The 18,152-nt window shown below is 44.7% G+C and overlaps 1 protein-coding gene across 8 annotated transcripts in view; it reads right to left on the bottom strand.

Moving 5' to 3' along the window:
• Positions 1–18,152, bottom strand: part of LPIN1 (lipin 1) — a 101,387-nt gene that overhangs the window by 44,133 nt on the left and 39,102 nt on the right. For 4 of the 8 annotated variants that reach the window (XM_058426302.1, XM_058426304.1, XM_058426305.1 and 1 more), the window contains 6 exons: positions 15,860–16,060; positions 13,782–13,877; positions 9,979–10,286; positions 7,823–7,948; positions 5,461–5,568; positions 2,006–2,132 (listed from right to left, as the gene is read on the bottom strand). In XM_058426302.1, the coding sequence (XP_058282285.1) occupies positions 2,006–2,132; positions 5,461–5,568; positions 7,823–7,948; positions 9,979–10,286; positions 13,782–13,877; positions 15,860–16,060 (966 nt within the window). The remainder of the gene's footprint in view (positions 1–2,005; positions 2,133–5,460; positions 5,569–7,822; positions 7,949–9,978; positions 10,287–13,781; positions 13,878–15,859; positions 16,061–18,152) is intronic. The other 4 variants (XM_058426303.1, XM_058426306.1, XM_032172234.2 and 1 more) reach the window with 2 other exon arrangements.

Here is an 18,152-nt window from a genome sequence, read left to right as displayed (position 1 = left end):
ATTACAAGTCTATTCACACACACTGGGATTCTCAGCGGCCATGAGAATAAATGAATTACAGCTACACCAACAACATGAATGAATCTTGCAAAACTAATCTCTGCTGTTAAGATCAAGTTTCCCCTTGCAGGGAGCAGAGGGGTCAGTCTGAGCAGTGACCACAAAGAGTGGCAGTTTCCATGCTGCTGGTCATGCTCTGCTTCTCGGTCTAGGTGCACGTTGCACAGATCTGTTCCTGCTGTGAAAATGTACTGAGCTATACATTTACAATCTGTGTATTTCTCTCTATGTATATTTCAATAAAGTTTATTCCCAAAACATGAGTGAATAAGTAAAGATTTGGTGATAGTTGGTTCACATGAGTGAGAAATTAGCATTTCTGATTCTACTGCCAGAGGGATTTCCAGTTACAGAAAAGATTTATTCAAACAAAAACCAAAATGCAATTCATGGGCTAAAAAGAGGAGAGAAAGTATTCACTTCTCTATCTGATCAAACAGCTTCAATTGCAAATGAAAACAATGCTACAGAAAATCTGTGGTTACAACTAGTAACCACAGAAGTGATGGATTTGCACTTCCATGCTGTTTCTCCAGCAACTAATGACATAAACTTGCAAAGAGAGTTGGCTGGGTCAGCACCATAGCTGTGGACAGGGAAATCAGCATTTTCTGTGAAATCTAAATATAACTTAGAAAGGAACTGGATCCACAACTTTGGCCTCAACAGACTACTCTCCAAAAAGCTGCCCATCTTGACTCTTTACAAGGGATGTTTTCAATAGTCATTCACTCACTCACTCACTCACTCATTCATTCATATTACAAACATTTACTGGGGTGCAAGAGGCTATAGCATCTTCTAAGGACCCAATATTTTTTAAAGCTTGTGATATAATAACATAATTCAAGATGCTTACAATACATTAGCACACCAAATAAAATCTCTTGAAAGAAAAGATTGTGTTGATTTCATGTTTTTAGAAATACAATTGCTGAACCAATTATGTACCTACATGTAAACCCACTGCATTTCCAAGATAGGGAAACTGGGGCTCAGCGTGCATGTGGCACAGCCAGGGAAAAAGAATGCAAATATTCAGAGGGCCTACAGGTGCCAGATACTTCACATACCTACCTTAGCCCTTCTAACCTCCCAACAATTGTGTCCTTTTCTCACAGTTTTACAGATGAAGACACTGAGGTTCAGGGAAGTCTACTCATTTACCCAAGGTCACCTTTTTAGCAAGGGGTGCAGTGAGGACTCAAACCCAGAATAACCTGCTGCCTCCCAGGCCCTCATTCTCTCCGCTACCCTCAGCTGCTTCTCTATTTATTTTGGAGATTTCCATACAGTCAAATTCAGGGTCCCACCAACAATGAGGGCCCAGAAATACTTACTACTTGATGAATCAAAACCTTAAGGCTTTCAGACTTTATCTATTAGGCTGAAATCTTTCATTTCTGTTCTATTAGCTTTTCCCTCTCCCAGGGCTCTCCCAGATGTCTCTCTGTGTGAGGGACACAAGAACATGTGGATTCCAGCTCTCACAACTCAGCTTCTCTTTCAATGGGCCAAGAGTCCACATCTCTCTCCCTGTGGCTTTGCTCCAGTCATCACTGACCTAGCAGACTCAAGAGCTAGAAGCTATTTTTGTTTACAGTTTCAAGACAGCAAGATTGTGTGTAAGTTGTATTTCTTTAATTTAATTTGCATTTAGCTGTGATAGAAAATGTAGATCCTGGCTGGCCATGGCAGCTCACGCCTATAATCCCAGCACTTTGGGAGGCGGAGGCAGGCAGGTCACTTGGGGTCAGCAGCTCAAGACCAGCCTGGCCAACATGGTGAAACCCCATCTCTACTAAAACTACAAAAATTAGTGGGGCGTGGTGGCATGCACCTGTAATCCCAGCTACTTGGGAGGCTGAAGCAGGAGAATCGCTTGAACCTGGGAGGCAGAGGTTGCAGTGAGCCAAGATAGAACCAGAATTGATGAGACTCTCACCTTAGCAGCCTGCGGCAGCTCTCCCCACAGCCAAAGCATTTCTGGGTTCTTCTGCCCTGTCCTGTCCGTGGACTTGCTGACCAATTCTGAATCACTTTTAGGTGTTGAAGGTCGGGAACCGGAAGGACTTAAGGAAAACACAAAGCGAAAATTAAGGTGGGAAAAGAAACTTTTGTAAATGTTTTGGGCCCAGCTCCATGGCTCAAATAGCCCAGAAAATGCACCCCCAGGTGTCGTTCGTTCGCTCTGAGCGGAGCCTCATGACAAATCCCTCCTCCGGCCACCATGCGGCAGGGAAGCGCGTCCCGTGGAAGGCGCTCCACGTGGGTCGCCCGCCCCACCCTGCCGCCTGGTGCACCACAGGGGAGAGGAGAAAAAGCAGCAGCCCAGAAAAAGGACGTTTTACAAAAGAAAGAGATGTAAAGAGAATGGGAAAAATAGTCTGTTCTTACCTCAAAAAGACCACCCTTCCCCACCCCACTCTGCACTCGCATCTCCTGCAATCTGTTTCCAAATCAAGTCCCTCTGCTGTCAGAGGGCTGCAAAAGGGTCTTGGTTGGCTCGGGCAGGCATTCATTAGAGTCCATATTTTAAATATTTATCATCTGCACTGGCCTCGGAAACAGGGAAATTATATGACGTGCCAATTTTACCAAAGATGCTGGATGCCACAAATAAACTCGATAACGCTGGGCAGGAGCCTACAAGTTGAAATTTTCTAAGGTCTTATGTCTTCCAGGAATATTTCACAAGGGACTCACCAGCTGGCTAAGGCTCGCCCAGTAACCACCTCCATGTTTCCTGAATTTCTACTCTGAAGACCCAAAAGAGGTCTGACTTCTGCCCAGCCAAAGTAACCATCCAAAAGTCATTAATTTATCCACGAGATCCTCACCATTTTCTCAACAACTTAGAGAAATAGTATTTACAGCAGCAATTCTTGTGAGTATTTATTGCTGCATAATAACATGGTTAATTATTGCTTATTTTCCCACATCATTCCCTCTAGAGGAAGACGGCAGGGTTTTCAGACAAAGCAGGAAATAAAGCTTTCAGTTTCCCTTGCCGTCTTCTTTCCCAGATCTTATCTTTTCTTCGGAGACGGATGCTCCTGGTCTCATTTACCTAGAGTTCAACTCCAGTTGAATAGAGCTGTCCTGTCAATACAAGGTGAGTTCATGATGACACATAACTTGCATCCAACAAACACGGACCTTATGGGCTAAACTGATCCTGAATCTCTTTGGTCAAGCTGCATAGAGCAGCCAGACCAAGTGCCACCTCTCTCATCTCACACTGAGGGGCAGAGGGTGGTCCCTGCTCCCTTGGTGCCCCCGACTCCCAGCCCTTCTAATGACGTGCTGCCACGGGGCAGCCTGCACGCTCTCTTTCGCCTGCCTGGGGAGAGAAGGCTCCTGACATCACACTAGGAGAGCTTCTGCAATGGGACACCCTGATCCCAACAGACACACATTTCTGCCCTTTAGGGAGCAGTCCTATGAGAAGGCACATGGGGCCCCCACACATCCCTGTGGGAAAGGCTCCTGGCCTTTCAGCCTCCTTGCTCTTCCAGTTCCACAATTGAGCTTCTCCAAAGAGACACCGCTTTTGTGGCACTGAAGCGTCTACAGTCACGTGTTCGGTATCACTGCAATGGGAAAAGCGCAGGCTGTGGCCTCCAGCGAGGGGCCTCGGTACCTACAAGTGTGACCTCAAGCCACTCCTTCTCCAGCGTCATCATGGAATAAGTCCATCGAAACCGGCTTCTCACCCTCAACGGTGCTGTGCCCAAACCTGAAAATATTTGTCTAAAAAGCTCTTGCATTCTGTTTTACCAGACAAAATAGAACATATTTGGCTATAAGTTCTTTGCAGCAATAAATTATCTCGCTGCCACTAAATGAAATAAAGTCCTTTAAACAAAGCTTGCTCTGAGCAGGGGTCAGCAAACGTTTTCTGTAAAGAGCCCAATGGCAGATATCTCGGGCTTTATGGGTTTTACGACGTCTGTCGCAACTACTCGCTGCTGTGGTGGTGTGAAAGCAGCCACGGCCAGTATGTAAACCAACTGCCTATGCCCGGGAAAGCTTGACGGAGGCAGATGGTGGACCAGATTTGACCCATAGGCCGTGGTTTACCAACCTCTGCTCTAGAAGAAGAAAAATGTGGAACATGGTTCTCCTGCAGCAATTCCCAACTCCAGAGTTCCTAACATTCTGGTCCCTTCATAAAAGCCACAAGCCACAAAACCCATAGAGGCACTCAAGTGTGTAACTCATGCATAAGGAGACCAGCCCTACGCGAAAGTCTGCCGCCAAGTCCCTCCCTGACAGCAAACAGGCCACCCCCATAAATGCTGCCCATTCAGGCCACAGCAACCCTTCTCCAAAGGTCCCGTGCACAAATACAGATGCGCTTTCTACCGACCGTCACTGAGGGAATTCAGATGGACCAAAGAGGACCCAGGAACGGGGCCCACTGCCAAGTGGGATTTATCAGAAAGATGACTCCAAAGTGCTCTGTCATCGAATATTATTATTTTAAGATCAAGGGTTGTTCAAAAAAGTAAGCTTACAAGGTCGATGACTGATGTTATTAGCCTTATCAAAGTTTTCAGTATTTTTGCCAGTCCCAATAAGGCTAATTAGTTATAACTGTTTACGACTTTGTTTTCCTCATTTTAAATGGACTTTTCTTCTGCAAATGTAGCCTCTGAATGAAGTACATCCTGAGGTCTGGTTCTTTAATCAAAAAGAAAAAATGTTTTCCATGTACAAATTAATCGTAGCTTCATTTGCTAAGGCTTATAAAGTAAACCATGTAAGTCCACAAAGTAGGTAGGTCAAAACTGAGGGAATGAAGGCAGAAATCTGAGATGAACTACATCAAGTGAACACACCAACCTTTGATCCTCAGCCTGAGACCCAGCCCAGGCCATTCTCCAAGATTCTGTTCCAGAAATGCTGTGGAAAGCGTCTGACTCCATTATTCAGACAGCCCAATAAACTACTTGAATGTTTATAATAAATTAAAGTGGTATTCCAAAAATATCTTGTAAACTTATTTGCCAAACAACCCTAGACAGAAAACAGAAGATCATATTCCCAAGCTGTATATCATTATTCTCATTTTCAAAGCACTCCACAGAATTAGGTAAAATTATATGCTTAACCATAATTTCCAGAGAGTCAAAGTTAGGAATTAAAAAAAAAAAAAGCTGATCATCTACAAATGCTTATAATGAAAGGAAAAGAGTAATCTATATACATATTTTTCGTAAGTAATTTGGTTAGTGAAATCGATTTGTAAGAGTTAGATCAAAATTTTCACTCCATATAATCTACAGGTATTTTCTTCATAAGTAATTTGGTTAATGGTAAAATAGACTTATAACAAGAGTTATATCAAATTTTTCATTATTGAATACATCCCAATGGGGAAAATAACTCCTCTACCTTTCCGAAGGATGGAACAGGGAAGACTGTGGAGGGCAAGAACTAGACAGACCTCCCTCGGCTGCAACTGCAAGATGAGGGGCAGTCCTTTTGCAATCTACCAGGCTACTGGATACCACCACGTGATACACATTAAAAGAAAGACAAAATCAGAAGTCAATTACATCAAGTGAGATTATATAAAGTATATGTAATATACTTCATATAAAGATTATATATAAGATTATATATAATTATAAAGTATATATACTTTATATAAAGATTATATATAAGATTACATAAAGTATTTGACTACTCTCAACAACGACATTTTTAAGAAAATAAAGAAACTCAGACATCAGATATGGCAGAGCAATGAATACTGAAATTTCTAAGAAATCAGCGTGAATTTTCTGAGACACAAAAACAGGAAACTGCCAAATGACCTATTTCACTTTCTGTTCCACCCATGTAAAGGACTGATCATCTCTGCTCAGACTTTCATGCTTAATCAAACTACATAATCCAAAAATTTGCTCGTGTGTGTTGTCAATTGCCTCTTCACGGAAAATAATTCCAAATGTGGAAATGTAGCTATTTATCCTAATTTGTCATTCCATTTGGTGATGGTCAGATCTACATAACCTGACTCAGTCATTATGCTGCATTCATGAGGCAAAACATTACAGATGTTTTCAGCATTAAACATGCTCAGAGTGGTGTTTAAAGTGTTTCTTTTAAATCCTTAAAATTAACATACAGTGCTTGAACAGATTTTTTCATCTATTATTGGGTTCTAAATTCTACATTATTTTCCTCCTAAACCACTATTTTTCCCTCCACTATTTTATCTCCACAGACCTAGAGAAAGAATGAGAATCCAGAAACATCTTATATCTGCACTGTCCAATATAATAAACCACCAGCTACAGGTGGCTCCTGAGCACTTGAAATGTGGCTGGTCCAAACTGGGATGTTCTGCACATGTGAACTACATAATGGAGTTTATAAAGACTTGGTATGAAAACAGAAATGTCATGTATCTCATTAATAATTCTTTAAAATTGATTGCTTGTTGAAATGATATTTTGGAAATACTGTGGTCAAATGAAATATAGCTTTAAAATTAATTTCATCTTTATTATTTTTTTTTTTACTTTTTAAAAATAGGGCTGCTGGCCATCTTAAAATTACATATGGAGCTGGTTATTACATTTCTATTGAACAGGGCTAGGCTCTGACGCAGGCCGACCTCCATGCAGGGACTTTGTCACAGGCCTCAGCCTCAACCTGCTGGACTAACCTGCGACATCAGTATTGGCTGGAAACCAGGCATGGGACATATCTATTTCCTCTCCAACCTCCATGTCAGCACACACTGGGGACTGCTGCTTGCTAATTCACAAGGTTACCCTGATCAAACTGGAACCAGGGGTGGCGTTCTGATAAGACTGGCTTCAGGTAGGAACCCATAGTTTCTAAGGGCTGGCACACTTCCACTGTGAACCAGAAGCGAATCTAAAGCATGAGGCGTACGAATAATCCAAGGATGTCACTGGCATTTAGATCAGCGCTTCTCAGTCTCTTTTTCGTGATCAATGCGCTCCCGAGCATTCTGAGAAATTAATAGCCCAACTCCACCCACCGTGAGACTTTACTGCTGTGGCCCCTTAGAGACCACAAACCATTATAATGTCTAAGATTCTGTGGCCACCCAAGAAGGAATTTTCATCCCAATGGGGGTTACATTATTTCCTGTGTTGAGAACACAGGATTTAGATCTACCCTCTTCCCCAAGTCCTTTGAAAACTAGCCAGGGGGCTCACTATTCCCAGAGGTTTCATTGAGGTAAACATCTCTGGGGTCATCAGGATGGCATCTGCACAGTGAGCGGCTCCAGTTCTCCAGGTTCTCCTCTAGGGCAATTTGTGAGTTCATTTCAGGGAAATAAATATTCTTGAATTCAGCAGAATGGATTAAGTGTGGCGGAGGCATCCTTCTAACAGCCCTGAACGACCTCAGCGGCTCCCGAAGCAATGTCTGTTTTTGAATTTTACTTAGGGCTAAGCATCAAGAAGGGCTCTGCCACTGTGTTTTCTCCTATTAACAATTAGCATGATGCAATTTACATGTTTTTCCTTTCAAGTTCACCTCCAGGGAGCTAACAGCCATATCTGCAGATGGATCCTGACACCAGATATAAGTGTATGATCTGAACATGTTCTGTGTTTAATCCTAATCTGTACCTCCGACTCTACACTGTGCTTTTCCTGGTCCTAATTATTTTCACTTTTCATTTCTATTTCATTCTTTTCTTAGAATTGCTTCCTATCACTGACTTCTAAGCCTCTGCACTGGGCCAGGGGAACAGGGAACAGCTTACCTGGGAGTGGGCGACCACTCTCTATCTGAATTAGGGTATGAGGCTGACTGAGGGTAAATCACAGCCGGGGAGAGGTCTTCCTTAGGAATATCATCTTGGAATGGAGGTATATCATTAGGAAGAGTTCTGGAGGAAAAAAAAAGATTAAAGTCAAAGAATTCTTAATGATAGATTCATAATCAAGTTCCAGTTTTTTCTTGATTAGCTCTAAGTGCTTTGTAATTAACATGATCTCTTTAAACACCCAGATCTGTTCCAGGCAGTGGAGGGGGAAAAAGTGAGATACCGGCATCTATGAACGTGTCTATGTGCTAATGTTTTGGCTGAATTCTAAATGTAAAATGATTTTGTTTCAGCATTTGTACTCAGACATGCATGCGGCGATCACACTGCTGGCTCCTCCCATCATGCCACCTCCTGCTACCCTACACGGTCACGTTCCAAAAGCCTGGGAGGTAGAGCAGCCCCAAACCAGCCCCAAGGTGGTATAAAACCCCTGCCAGATACAGGCAGAGCTGCTGAATAACTCAATGACCATATGCTGATCACGTTTTGTCTAGCAGAAGAGATAAATGACATCAACCAAACATGCCTTATGATTACAGAATAATTGCAAACGACCTCGTTTCAGGTATAAGCACACTCACTACTAAATACAATTCACAATTTGAATCATGCAAAGGCCATCTCTCTATATGTTGATGTTACCTGGAACACCTACCTCTAAATTTTGTACTTAACAGCCATGCAGAGAAGGCAATTTTAAGAAGCCCAATGACCCTGGTTCTAAGCCTGTCACAGGTTAGAGGCTGTAGTTGGGAAAAGCAATATTCGTTGCCAGTTGACATTTATTTTTCACCAAGAAAAAAGATATATTTTATTCCAAATAATGACACAGGAAGATACTCCTGATTCTCCTTATCCCTCCTTTATGTCAACAAAATTATCAAAAATTATACTGAATTATGTAAAAATCTGAAACATCAAATGTCCTTTCAAAATGAATTTTATCTTTTAAAACTGGCATTTTTCACCAAAATAGTAATACATACAAACAGAATTTCACCACACTGTTAAAAGCAAAGAAAAAGGAAACAAAATTTCCATTAAACTTTGGACCTAAGTCAAAATTAAAAAGGAAAAAGTTGGCTTATAGAGAAAACAGCATTTTCTTCATTCACTTTTAAGCCTGAAATCAGCCCTTGCCTATAAATCAGCCCAATTGTGCATAGTTGGTGCTCAAATAAGAATAAATAGGTTCCAAGAAAATGGGTTTGGTCATGAACTATTAATTTGCTCAGTTCCTGTTTCTTGACTCCATCTCAGGCTGCTAAAGTGATCAGCCAAGGAGGTTTGGCATCACCAACTGTCTCTTGGCTACAGCACAGCAAATCTTTATACCACTCTAGGATTGGGTCCACATGATTCCAAAATTCAGCCTAAAATAGGGGTCCCCAACCCCTGGGGCCCATGCCCCTGTTAGAAACTAGGCCACACAGCAGGAGGTGAGTGGTGGCCAAGCTAGCAAAGCTTCATCTGTGTTTACAGTCACTCCCCATCCCTCACATTACCACCTAAGCTCCTCCTCCTGCCAGATGAGTGGCAGCATTAGATTCTCACAGAAGCGCGAACCCTGTTGTGAACTGTACATGTGAGGGATCTGGGCTGCGCACTCCTTATGAAAATCTAATGCCTGATGATCTCTCACCCATCACCCCCAGATGGGACCGTCTAGTTGCAGGAAAACAAGCTCAGGGCTCCCACTGATTCTACATGATGGTGAGTTGTATAAGTATTTCATTATATATTACAATGTAATAGTAATGGAAATAAAGAGCAGTATAAATGTAACACGCTTGAGTCATCCTAAAACCATCCACCCCGGGTCCATGGAAACATTGTCTTCCCCAAAACTGGTCCCTAGTGCCAAAAAGGTTGGGGACCACTGGTCTAAAACACATAAAAGAATAAGGAATTATGGGGAAAAAGTTTATAAAAATAATCTTGAACAGTTAACTGTCTGATTCTGGCGCAGCCCCTCCACCCTGGACAGTCCTTACCTGCTGCTCTCCAGCAGCTCCGTGGCCTCATCCGAGCTCAGTCCTTACCTGCTGCTCTCCAGCAGCTCCGTGGCCTCGTCCGAGCTCAGTCCTTACCTGCTGCTCTCCTGCAGCTCCGTGGCCTCGTCCGAGCTCATCTCGATGGGGAACATGTCCTCATCCTCAGATGTGTTCATGTTGTCATCTCTCTTCAGGCTGTCCAGCTGTGACTTTCTCCTCCTTTTTCTTCTCTTCTTCACTACAGAGCTGCTTGACGGTGTCTCGCTGGGAGCGATCACTTGGGCTGGTGTGCCGGGGTCCAGGCCTCTCATCCTGTCCACAGAGCCCCTTTTCAGCTGGCATTCCATTCTCGAAGCTCCTTCTGACAGGATGGGGGAGGTGGCCAGGTGCATGGGGATGACTTCCTAAGAAAAGAACACATTTTCTGAAAAGAGCCTCATTACCTCGGGTGTAAGAAGCAGGGCTTTGCCAGAGGCCTCCGGGATTCACTTCAGAGGCCAAGCACCTCCTGGGGAGGGCCACAGCAGATGGCCCAGCTAGAGGCCACAGCCACAGTGACCTGGAGATGTGGCTGCCCAATGTGGTAGAAGATCAGAAAGCCAACAATGTATTGAATGCCACTTTGTACTCAATCCTGCATTTATGTAATGTTAACAATGGGAGGTAATTCTCAGTGATCTCAAGCCCCCAAAATTCAACCTTGGCTGAAATATCCAGAGCACAGAGGAAAAAAATGGGCTTTGACTCACCATATTATGCTGGGAATTGGATGCACTCTTGCACTTCTGTGTAGATGTAGGTGTGCATGGGTGGGTGTGAGAGAAAGAGAACGTGTATTGTGTATTTTTTATATGCACTGAATTAAGATAGTAATGATCTAAAAACCAAAAACATATAAAACAACCAACAGCCCCGCCCAAGAACCTGTCTGCACCAGGGCCCAAGGAGGGCCCTGAACATCGAGGAAGTAGATACTGATCCTCCCCTTAAAGACAAAAGGAAAAAACACAACCTGTCCATTTAGTAGTTGTTTGTAATGATTCAGCAGTTTCTATAAAACGCTAGTAATCATTTTATTAATGAATGCCTCATTTTGTATGAGAAACTTGTTGACAATAAGAATATATATAAAACAGAGGGGATAAAGAAAAGTGTACTGCTGATCATTCAAGTAGGGTTGGAGAGCATCAGACACATTGAAATAGAACGTCTACACCTGAGACACACAGCTGAGGCTGGAAGGGAGTGAGAGGTCATCTCATCCGGCTGCTGGACTGGACCAACTAGAGAAGCAGCACAGATTCTCAGATCAGGAGCAGAGAAAGGCCCTTTGCTGTCCATGGGCTGGAAGGGAATGGGCAGCCAGGCAGACCCCCGCAGGCACATGCAGTACCAAGCAGTGCTGAAGGACACGGGCTCCCCAGCTTCCAGCAGCATCCCAGGGGTCCTAAGAGGCATCTGTATGGAGCTGAACATATTCTGGCCTCCAAGGCCCCACCCCACCCACAGGCACCCTGTCAGGCCAGCAAGACCAGCAAGCAGCCCCCATACAGGTCCCGCTGCACGCTGGCCCAAAATGCTTCCTCAGCTCCAATGGCCAAATATCTATCTAAAGCCAGGTACAACTAGAAATTAAAAATGCAGGTGTCCACATGCAGCACAAAGAGTTTCTGTCAAAGGCCATTAGGAACCAATTAGTATTTTTGGAGTCTTCTCATCTAAGAGAGTTGAAGAGCAGGTGAGCAGGGATCCCCAGTATCAACAGGGTTGCTCTAGAGCATGGAAGGAGAGATGCCGGGTCCTCCCCAGGCACCACCCTTCTGGGCGGGCAGGATGGAGGCAGTGCCTGGGACTATTCTGTCGCGAAGCTGCAATTATGGACACCTGCTTTAAAACCTGGAGCTATAAAGAGCCGTTCCTTTTTAATCATAGCTGTCTTCCTGGAAAGGAACTAGTTCAAGTCGATTTCATTCAGGAATCCCTACATCAGACTCCTTTAAGGTGCTTCATCTGTGAACAAAAGAGTTAAAGAAGTGGTTTGTCTTAGTAACCAGAAATCACGACCTTGGATTTGGCAAAGGACTCTTTACGCATATGACACCAAAAGCACGCACAACAAAAGAAAAAACAGAACATATTAAAAGGTAAACAGAAACTTTAAAAAAAAATTAGACTTCAGTAAAACTAAAAACTTTTGTGCTACAAAGAACACCGTCAAGAAAGTGAAAAGAGAACCCACCCAATGGGAGAAAATAGTTACAAATCATATACCCGATAAGGGACTTGTACCTAGAATATATAATGAAGGCATACAAGGCAGTAGTAAGAAAGAAAAACAACACACACACACACACACACACACACACACAAACTAGCAAAGGATCTGAATAGACATTTCTCCAAAGATTCAGAAATGGCCAATAAACACATAAAAAGATGTCAGACACCACTGGTTATTAGGAAAATGCAAATCATAACCATAAAGAGCTACCACTTCACACCCACTAGAATGACTAGAATCACAAAATCAGAGAAGTATTGGCAAAGATGTAGACAAATCAGAACTCTTTGTGTGCTGCTGGTGGGAATAAAAAATGGAACAGCTGCTTTGTAACACAGTCTGGCAGTTGCTCAAATGTCAAATGTAAAGTTACCACATGGCCCAGCAATGCCATTCCTAGGTATATAACCAAGAAAAATCAAACAGACATGTCCACACAAAAACTTATATACAAATGTTCACAGCCGGGTTGTTTACAATGGCTAAAAGGTAGAAACAACCCAAGTTGTTTTTTTGGGGTTTTTTTTGTTTGTTTTCAGAGTCTCACTCTGTCATCCAGGCTGGAGTGCAGTGGCGCGATCTTGGCTCACTGCAAGCTCCGCCTCCCAGGTTCACATCATTCTCCTGCCTCAGTCTCCCGAGTAGCTGGGACTACAGGCGCCCACCACCACGCCCAGCTAATTTTTTGTATTTTTAGTAGAGACGGGGTTTCACCGTGTTAGCCAGGATGGTCTCCATCTCCTGACCTCGTGAGCCACCTGCCTCAGCCTCCCAAAGTGCTGGGATTACAGGCGTGAGCCACCGTGCCCGGCCCCAAGTTGTTTGTAATGATGAATGGAACAGATGAATGGACATGGTCTATGGATACAATTGAATACTATTCAGCCATAAAAAGTAATAAAACATTGATATATACTAAAACCTGGATGAACCTTGAAATATTAGTCAAAAAAAAACAGGCATAAAAGACTGGATACTATAATTCCATTCAAAAGTTCAGAATAAGGAAATCTATAGAGATAGAAAGATCAGCGGTAACGTAGGGCTCAGGGGTTGGGGGGTAGAGTGTAGGGGAAGCGATATCTAAAGGGTATGGTGTTTCTTTTGGGGGTGATGTAAATGTTCTAAATATGACTGTGGTGATAGTTGCACCTGTCTGTAAATATACTAAAACCACTACGTGTACACTTGAAATGCGTAAATTGTGTATATGTGACGTATATCGCAATAAAGCTATTAAAATTTTTAAAATTTTTTTTAAAGTAATTCAGCCACTCACTAAATAAAAGAACACTGGGCATTTGAGATTTGACACACCAGTGTAATCTGTACACCTCTGACAGTGGTCCAGGCGCATGTGTGAAGCCCATCCCTCTGTCTCCTGGGAAGCAGTCAGCAAACTGAAGCCAGCCAGGAGAGCTGAGTCTGTGTGCACTCAGCACACCCCTAGGCCATCTGGCTCAAATCCCCCACACAGATCAACGCCCACTTTTCTCTGCCCCATCATCCACACAGCCAGGTCCGGTATTACTTTGCACAAACTTCTGCCGTGTTTCCAGATAACAAATGCTCAAAGCTCAAAACTAGGGGGTAACCCTGACCACCCAGGCTTCCTTACCTGATCATTATCTGTTTCTTGAACAAAAAATGCTTCTCCATTATCTCCCAATTTCATGTGCAAATCCACAGATTCCCCATTGATTTCTATGTCAACCTGAAGGGAAAACATGGTTAACAAAAGAATGAGCTGCCTTCACCAGAACAGGAGACCTCATGGGGACGGCCAAGTCTCCGCGGATACGCTGTCGTCACATACACCCTGAAGTGCCACACAACTCCCAGTCTCAGTCAGGCAGTCCCATCCAAGGGAACTGTCACTTGAGCACTGGAGGAGTTCTGGGTTTGGGAGGGCAGGCCCCTGACCAGGAAAGATGGAACCCAAAACAGTAGGTCGGTGCAAAAATAATTGAGATTTTGGCCATTATTATAATTATTAAAAATAATGGCAAAAACTGCAGTTACTTTTGCAGCAAGCTAATAGAAAGATTCCTCTGAAACCACCTGGTCCAGCTCCTCCTTTTTTGGCTGAGGAGCTGAGGCCAGACAAAAGGAGCGACCAGCCCAGGGTCACATGGCTGGTGAGAGTTCAAGCTGCAAGCAAAGCTTCCCCAGCCCCAGACATTAGAAATTACACCCTGGAAAACTCATCAACTATTGGCTGGGATCCTTCACACATACTCAAGGAAGAGCTTCCTCTTGAACTTAATTCAAAGGACCAATCATGAGACATCATCCCAAAATCCACATTAGATTGGGGCATGAAATGTCTATTTGTAAGGATTTGTTTCTTTCCATTTGTGTGGCAGATTGTCTTCTAAAACTGGCCACATCAATATCCCGGTCCTACCTGCTCTTCCAGAACCTTCGCCACTCCTGAAAATAAACTAGAAATAAAATTCTAAGCTTGCAACTGACTGAACAGACCCCCTGTTGGACAAGGAGATGCCAGCGAAACCTTGAGAACTGAGTTCCAGGCCATGATGCAATGGGAGATAGGACAGGCTTCCTCATACCCCACCTCACTAACCGCCATGATGCTTTCTTCCCTAAGGGCCAAACAGAAACCAGCCCTTCCAAAAGACTCTGCACTGGTATCAACAAAAGAAGCTGCTCTGCCTTTTTTTTTTTTTTGCCTGATAAGAACTCAGGAACCGGTCCTGGCCCGCCTAGGGAGAATGTGCCCTGAGGGTTTTCCCTTCCTCTGCTCCACCCTTTGATGTTAGACACCAGAAAACTCCACCCTTGGCTGGTGCTAGTGCCATCACGTTTTGAACATGGGTCCCATGGAGAGGCATGTTTTCCTCTCCTGAATACTCATGACCCCTCCTGTGGCTTATTAAATACGTAGATTCTGTGACCCTAGACAGCACAAATCCCTCGTCTCTTTGCCCCTTCCTCAAAGTGTCTGTTTTCTGCTTCTGGCCAGAGGCTACACTTCCTAGCCTGTCAGAATTGGCCACCCTGCAGGCAGCAACCTAGTTCTCCTCTCCAAATGTATGAGCTTTATCATTCTTCCATTGACACCACCAAGACAGGCCTATTTCTCCTCCCCTTGAGCCCAGGCAGGCTTGTGATGGCCCCAACCAGTAGAGCACAGCAGAGGAGACGCCATGTGGCTTGCAAGGCTAGGCCATAAGATCCAGCATCTGCCTGGTTTCCTCCCTTTCAAGATGCTCACCTCACCATTGCCACTGTGTTATGGGGTGCCCTGGCCACATGGAGAAGCCATGGATAGTTGGTATGACCAACAGCCTCAGCGAAGAGCCCAGCCAAGAGCCAGAATCAACCACCAGTCACAAAGAATGTGAGTGTTCAGATGATTCCAGCCCTCAGCCTTTGCGCTTTCCAGCTGAGGCCCCAGAGAGCAGAGACAAACCACCCCGCTGTGCTCTGCCTGAATTCCTGACCCACAGATACAGGAGCTTAATAAACAGTGGTGTGTGCCATGGCACTTTAATTTACACAGCCATACTAACTAGAATAATTTCAGTTAGTCACTGTCAGTTCCGTGACTGGCCATTTCCAACGGAGACCTAAAACTCTGGGTCTGAGAGTTCAAGACAGGTGGTATCAGCAGAGTGCAAGGGCATTCTCTAAGGAAAGCTGGTGCCAGGTCCCCATGCCCTGAGAGCTTACCACTTTCTCTCGGGAGCGCAGGACCCCCATCTTCCCAAAGCGGACGTGGAAAGGGGAGCATTGGAGGTTTCCATTGGGCTGGCGGATGACAATGATGTCAATGCACCCTGAGAGTGTGGCGGGGTTCAGCCCCTTGTAGAGCTCCTTCACGGTGACAAACACCTGGCCGGCTAACTGCCCCACATAATTCATGGTCTGCGCCTAGAAAACAGACAAAAAAAAAACACAACAGACACACAATTAATCAGAGGAAGAGCCAATCAAAATGAACTCCTCACCATTTCAAAAATGTGGATTACACACTCAACTTTCAGCTCATCTCATTTCTGGAATGTGCTCTATCCACCCCCATGGCCCATCAGGGTCCATCAGGGTCCATCAGGGTCCATCACGGCCCATCAGTGTCCATCATGGCCCATCACAGCCCATCAGGGTCCATCACGGCCCATCATGGCCCATCACGGCCCATCAGGGTCCATCACGGCCCATCAGGGTCCATCACGGCCCATCAGAGCCCATCACGGCCCATCAGGGTCCACCATAGCCCATCATGGCCCTTCAGAGCCCACCAGGGTCCATCACAGCCCATCACGGCCCATCACGGCCCATCAGGGCCCATCACGGCCCATCACAGCCCATCAGGGCCCATCATGGCCTATCACCCCAACTCCCACAGCAAGCCCACCAGTCTCCACTCTCCCAGAGTCCAGCACAGAGAGCCTTGACCCCATGATGTCTAATCTCAGTTGTCCCCAGGCCCTATCTTCTCTGCAGTCCCATGAAGCTTGTTTATATTGTCCTTAGCACCACTGCCACCTGCCCCTTCTTCTGTCATGATGGACAGGTTTTGCACACTAAATCTCAAGACTGTAAAGAGACTATTTCATACAGCATAGGATCCCCCACCATGCCAATCACAATAGCTACTTAATGATACTAGTTGAAAAACAAATGACTATTTTTACTGGAGAAGGGAAATGAATGATTTTTGTTTGTGACAATTTCCATGTGGCCTTTGCCTGCCTGTCTGACTTCTCTCCACTGCTCCAGGGAACACCAGTGCTCTGGGCTGCTGGCCGGCTGTCAACTGCAATCCACTCAGCAAACGTTCAGGCCATCTCCTCTACACGGCCTGGGGCCACAACGCAGAGATAAAGAAGAAAGTCCTGTCCCCTGGAGGGACTCACAGTCTCATGAAGGAAACAGAGGTAATACACAAGGAACTAGCGGGGCATAGTAGCTCATGCCTATAATCCCAGCACCTGGGAGAATGAGACAGGCGCATGGCTTGAGCCCAGGAGTTCCAGATCAGCCTGAACAACATGGCAAAATCCCATCTCTACTAAAAACACAAAAATTAGCTGTGTGTGGTGGTGCGTACTTGTAGTCCCAGCTACTTGGGAGGCTGAGGTGGGAGGATCACTTGAACCCGGGAGGTGGAGGCTGCAGTGAGCTGAGATTGTGCCACTGCACTCCAGCCACGGAGTGCAAGACCATATATATGACATATATAAATGCATGTCAGCAACACTTACATATATTTTAGTCGGGGTGTGTGTGTGTGTGTGTGTGTGTGTGTGTGTGTGTGTGTGTGTATTTGAAGATAGGATCTTGCTCCAGTGAATACAGGGCTGTAATTAGTATATTAAGTCCTGTAATATATGTGTATATATACATATATGTATACATATATGTATGTGTGTATACATATATATATACACATACACACACACACAAACTAAAATATATGTCAGTGTCACTGAATTTAAGTAAACACTAAGGGAGTTATGATCAAGGAAAGAAGGTGCATCAGAGGGAGCTGGCGCTGGAGGCAGGCTTGGAGGAGGACAGGGACACCCTCAGATGTCAGACGAGAAGGTGGACAGGGTACTGTGGGACAGCAAGAGGTTCATGCAGAAGCATGGAAGCTTAAAACCACCAGACTGGAAGAGGGAGCTGTGCCCAGAACACAGAATGTGCAGAAGGGAAGGATGGAGAGTGGGAAACCGTGCCAGGAGATGCGGGCTCTGCTGTGTGAAGCCATCAGATTCTGGAACAAAATGACACTTTGATCCAAGATTTAGAAAAAGCATCACCATAACAATGTGAAGCCTGGCAAGAAGAAAACCTGATGGCAGGAAGACTAGGAGAGAAACGATTCCCCACCTGTAAAGGAGGTAGAGACAAAAGAAAAAGAGGGAAAGGGACAGGCCAAGAGATATTCTGGGTTCAAGGCAGCTGGACTGCAAGCCGCCGCTGTGCTCTGGCCTTCTTTTGGTAGCTCTGGATCCCT

The sequence above is a fragment of the Hylobates moloch genome, unplaced genomic scaffold, assembly GCF_009828535.3.
Source record: "Hylobates moloch isolate HMO894 unplaced genomic scaffold, HMol_V3 SCAFFOLD_13, whole genome shotgun sequence".
Taxonomy (NCBI): Eukaryota; Metazoa; Chordata; class Mammalia; order Primates; family Hylobatidae; genus Hylobates; species Hylobates moloch.
This window is presented reverse-complemented; position numbering and strand designations above follow the sequence as displayed.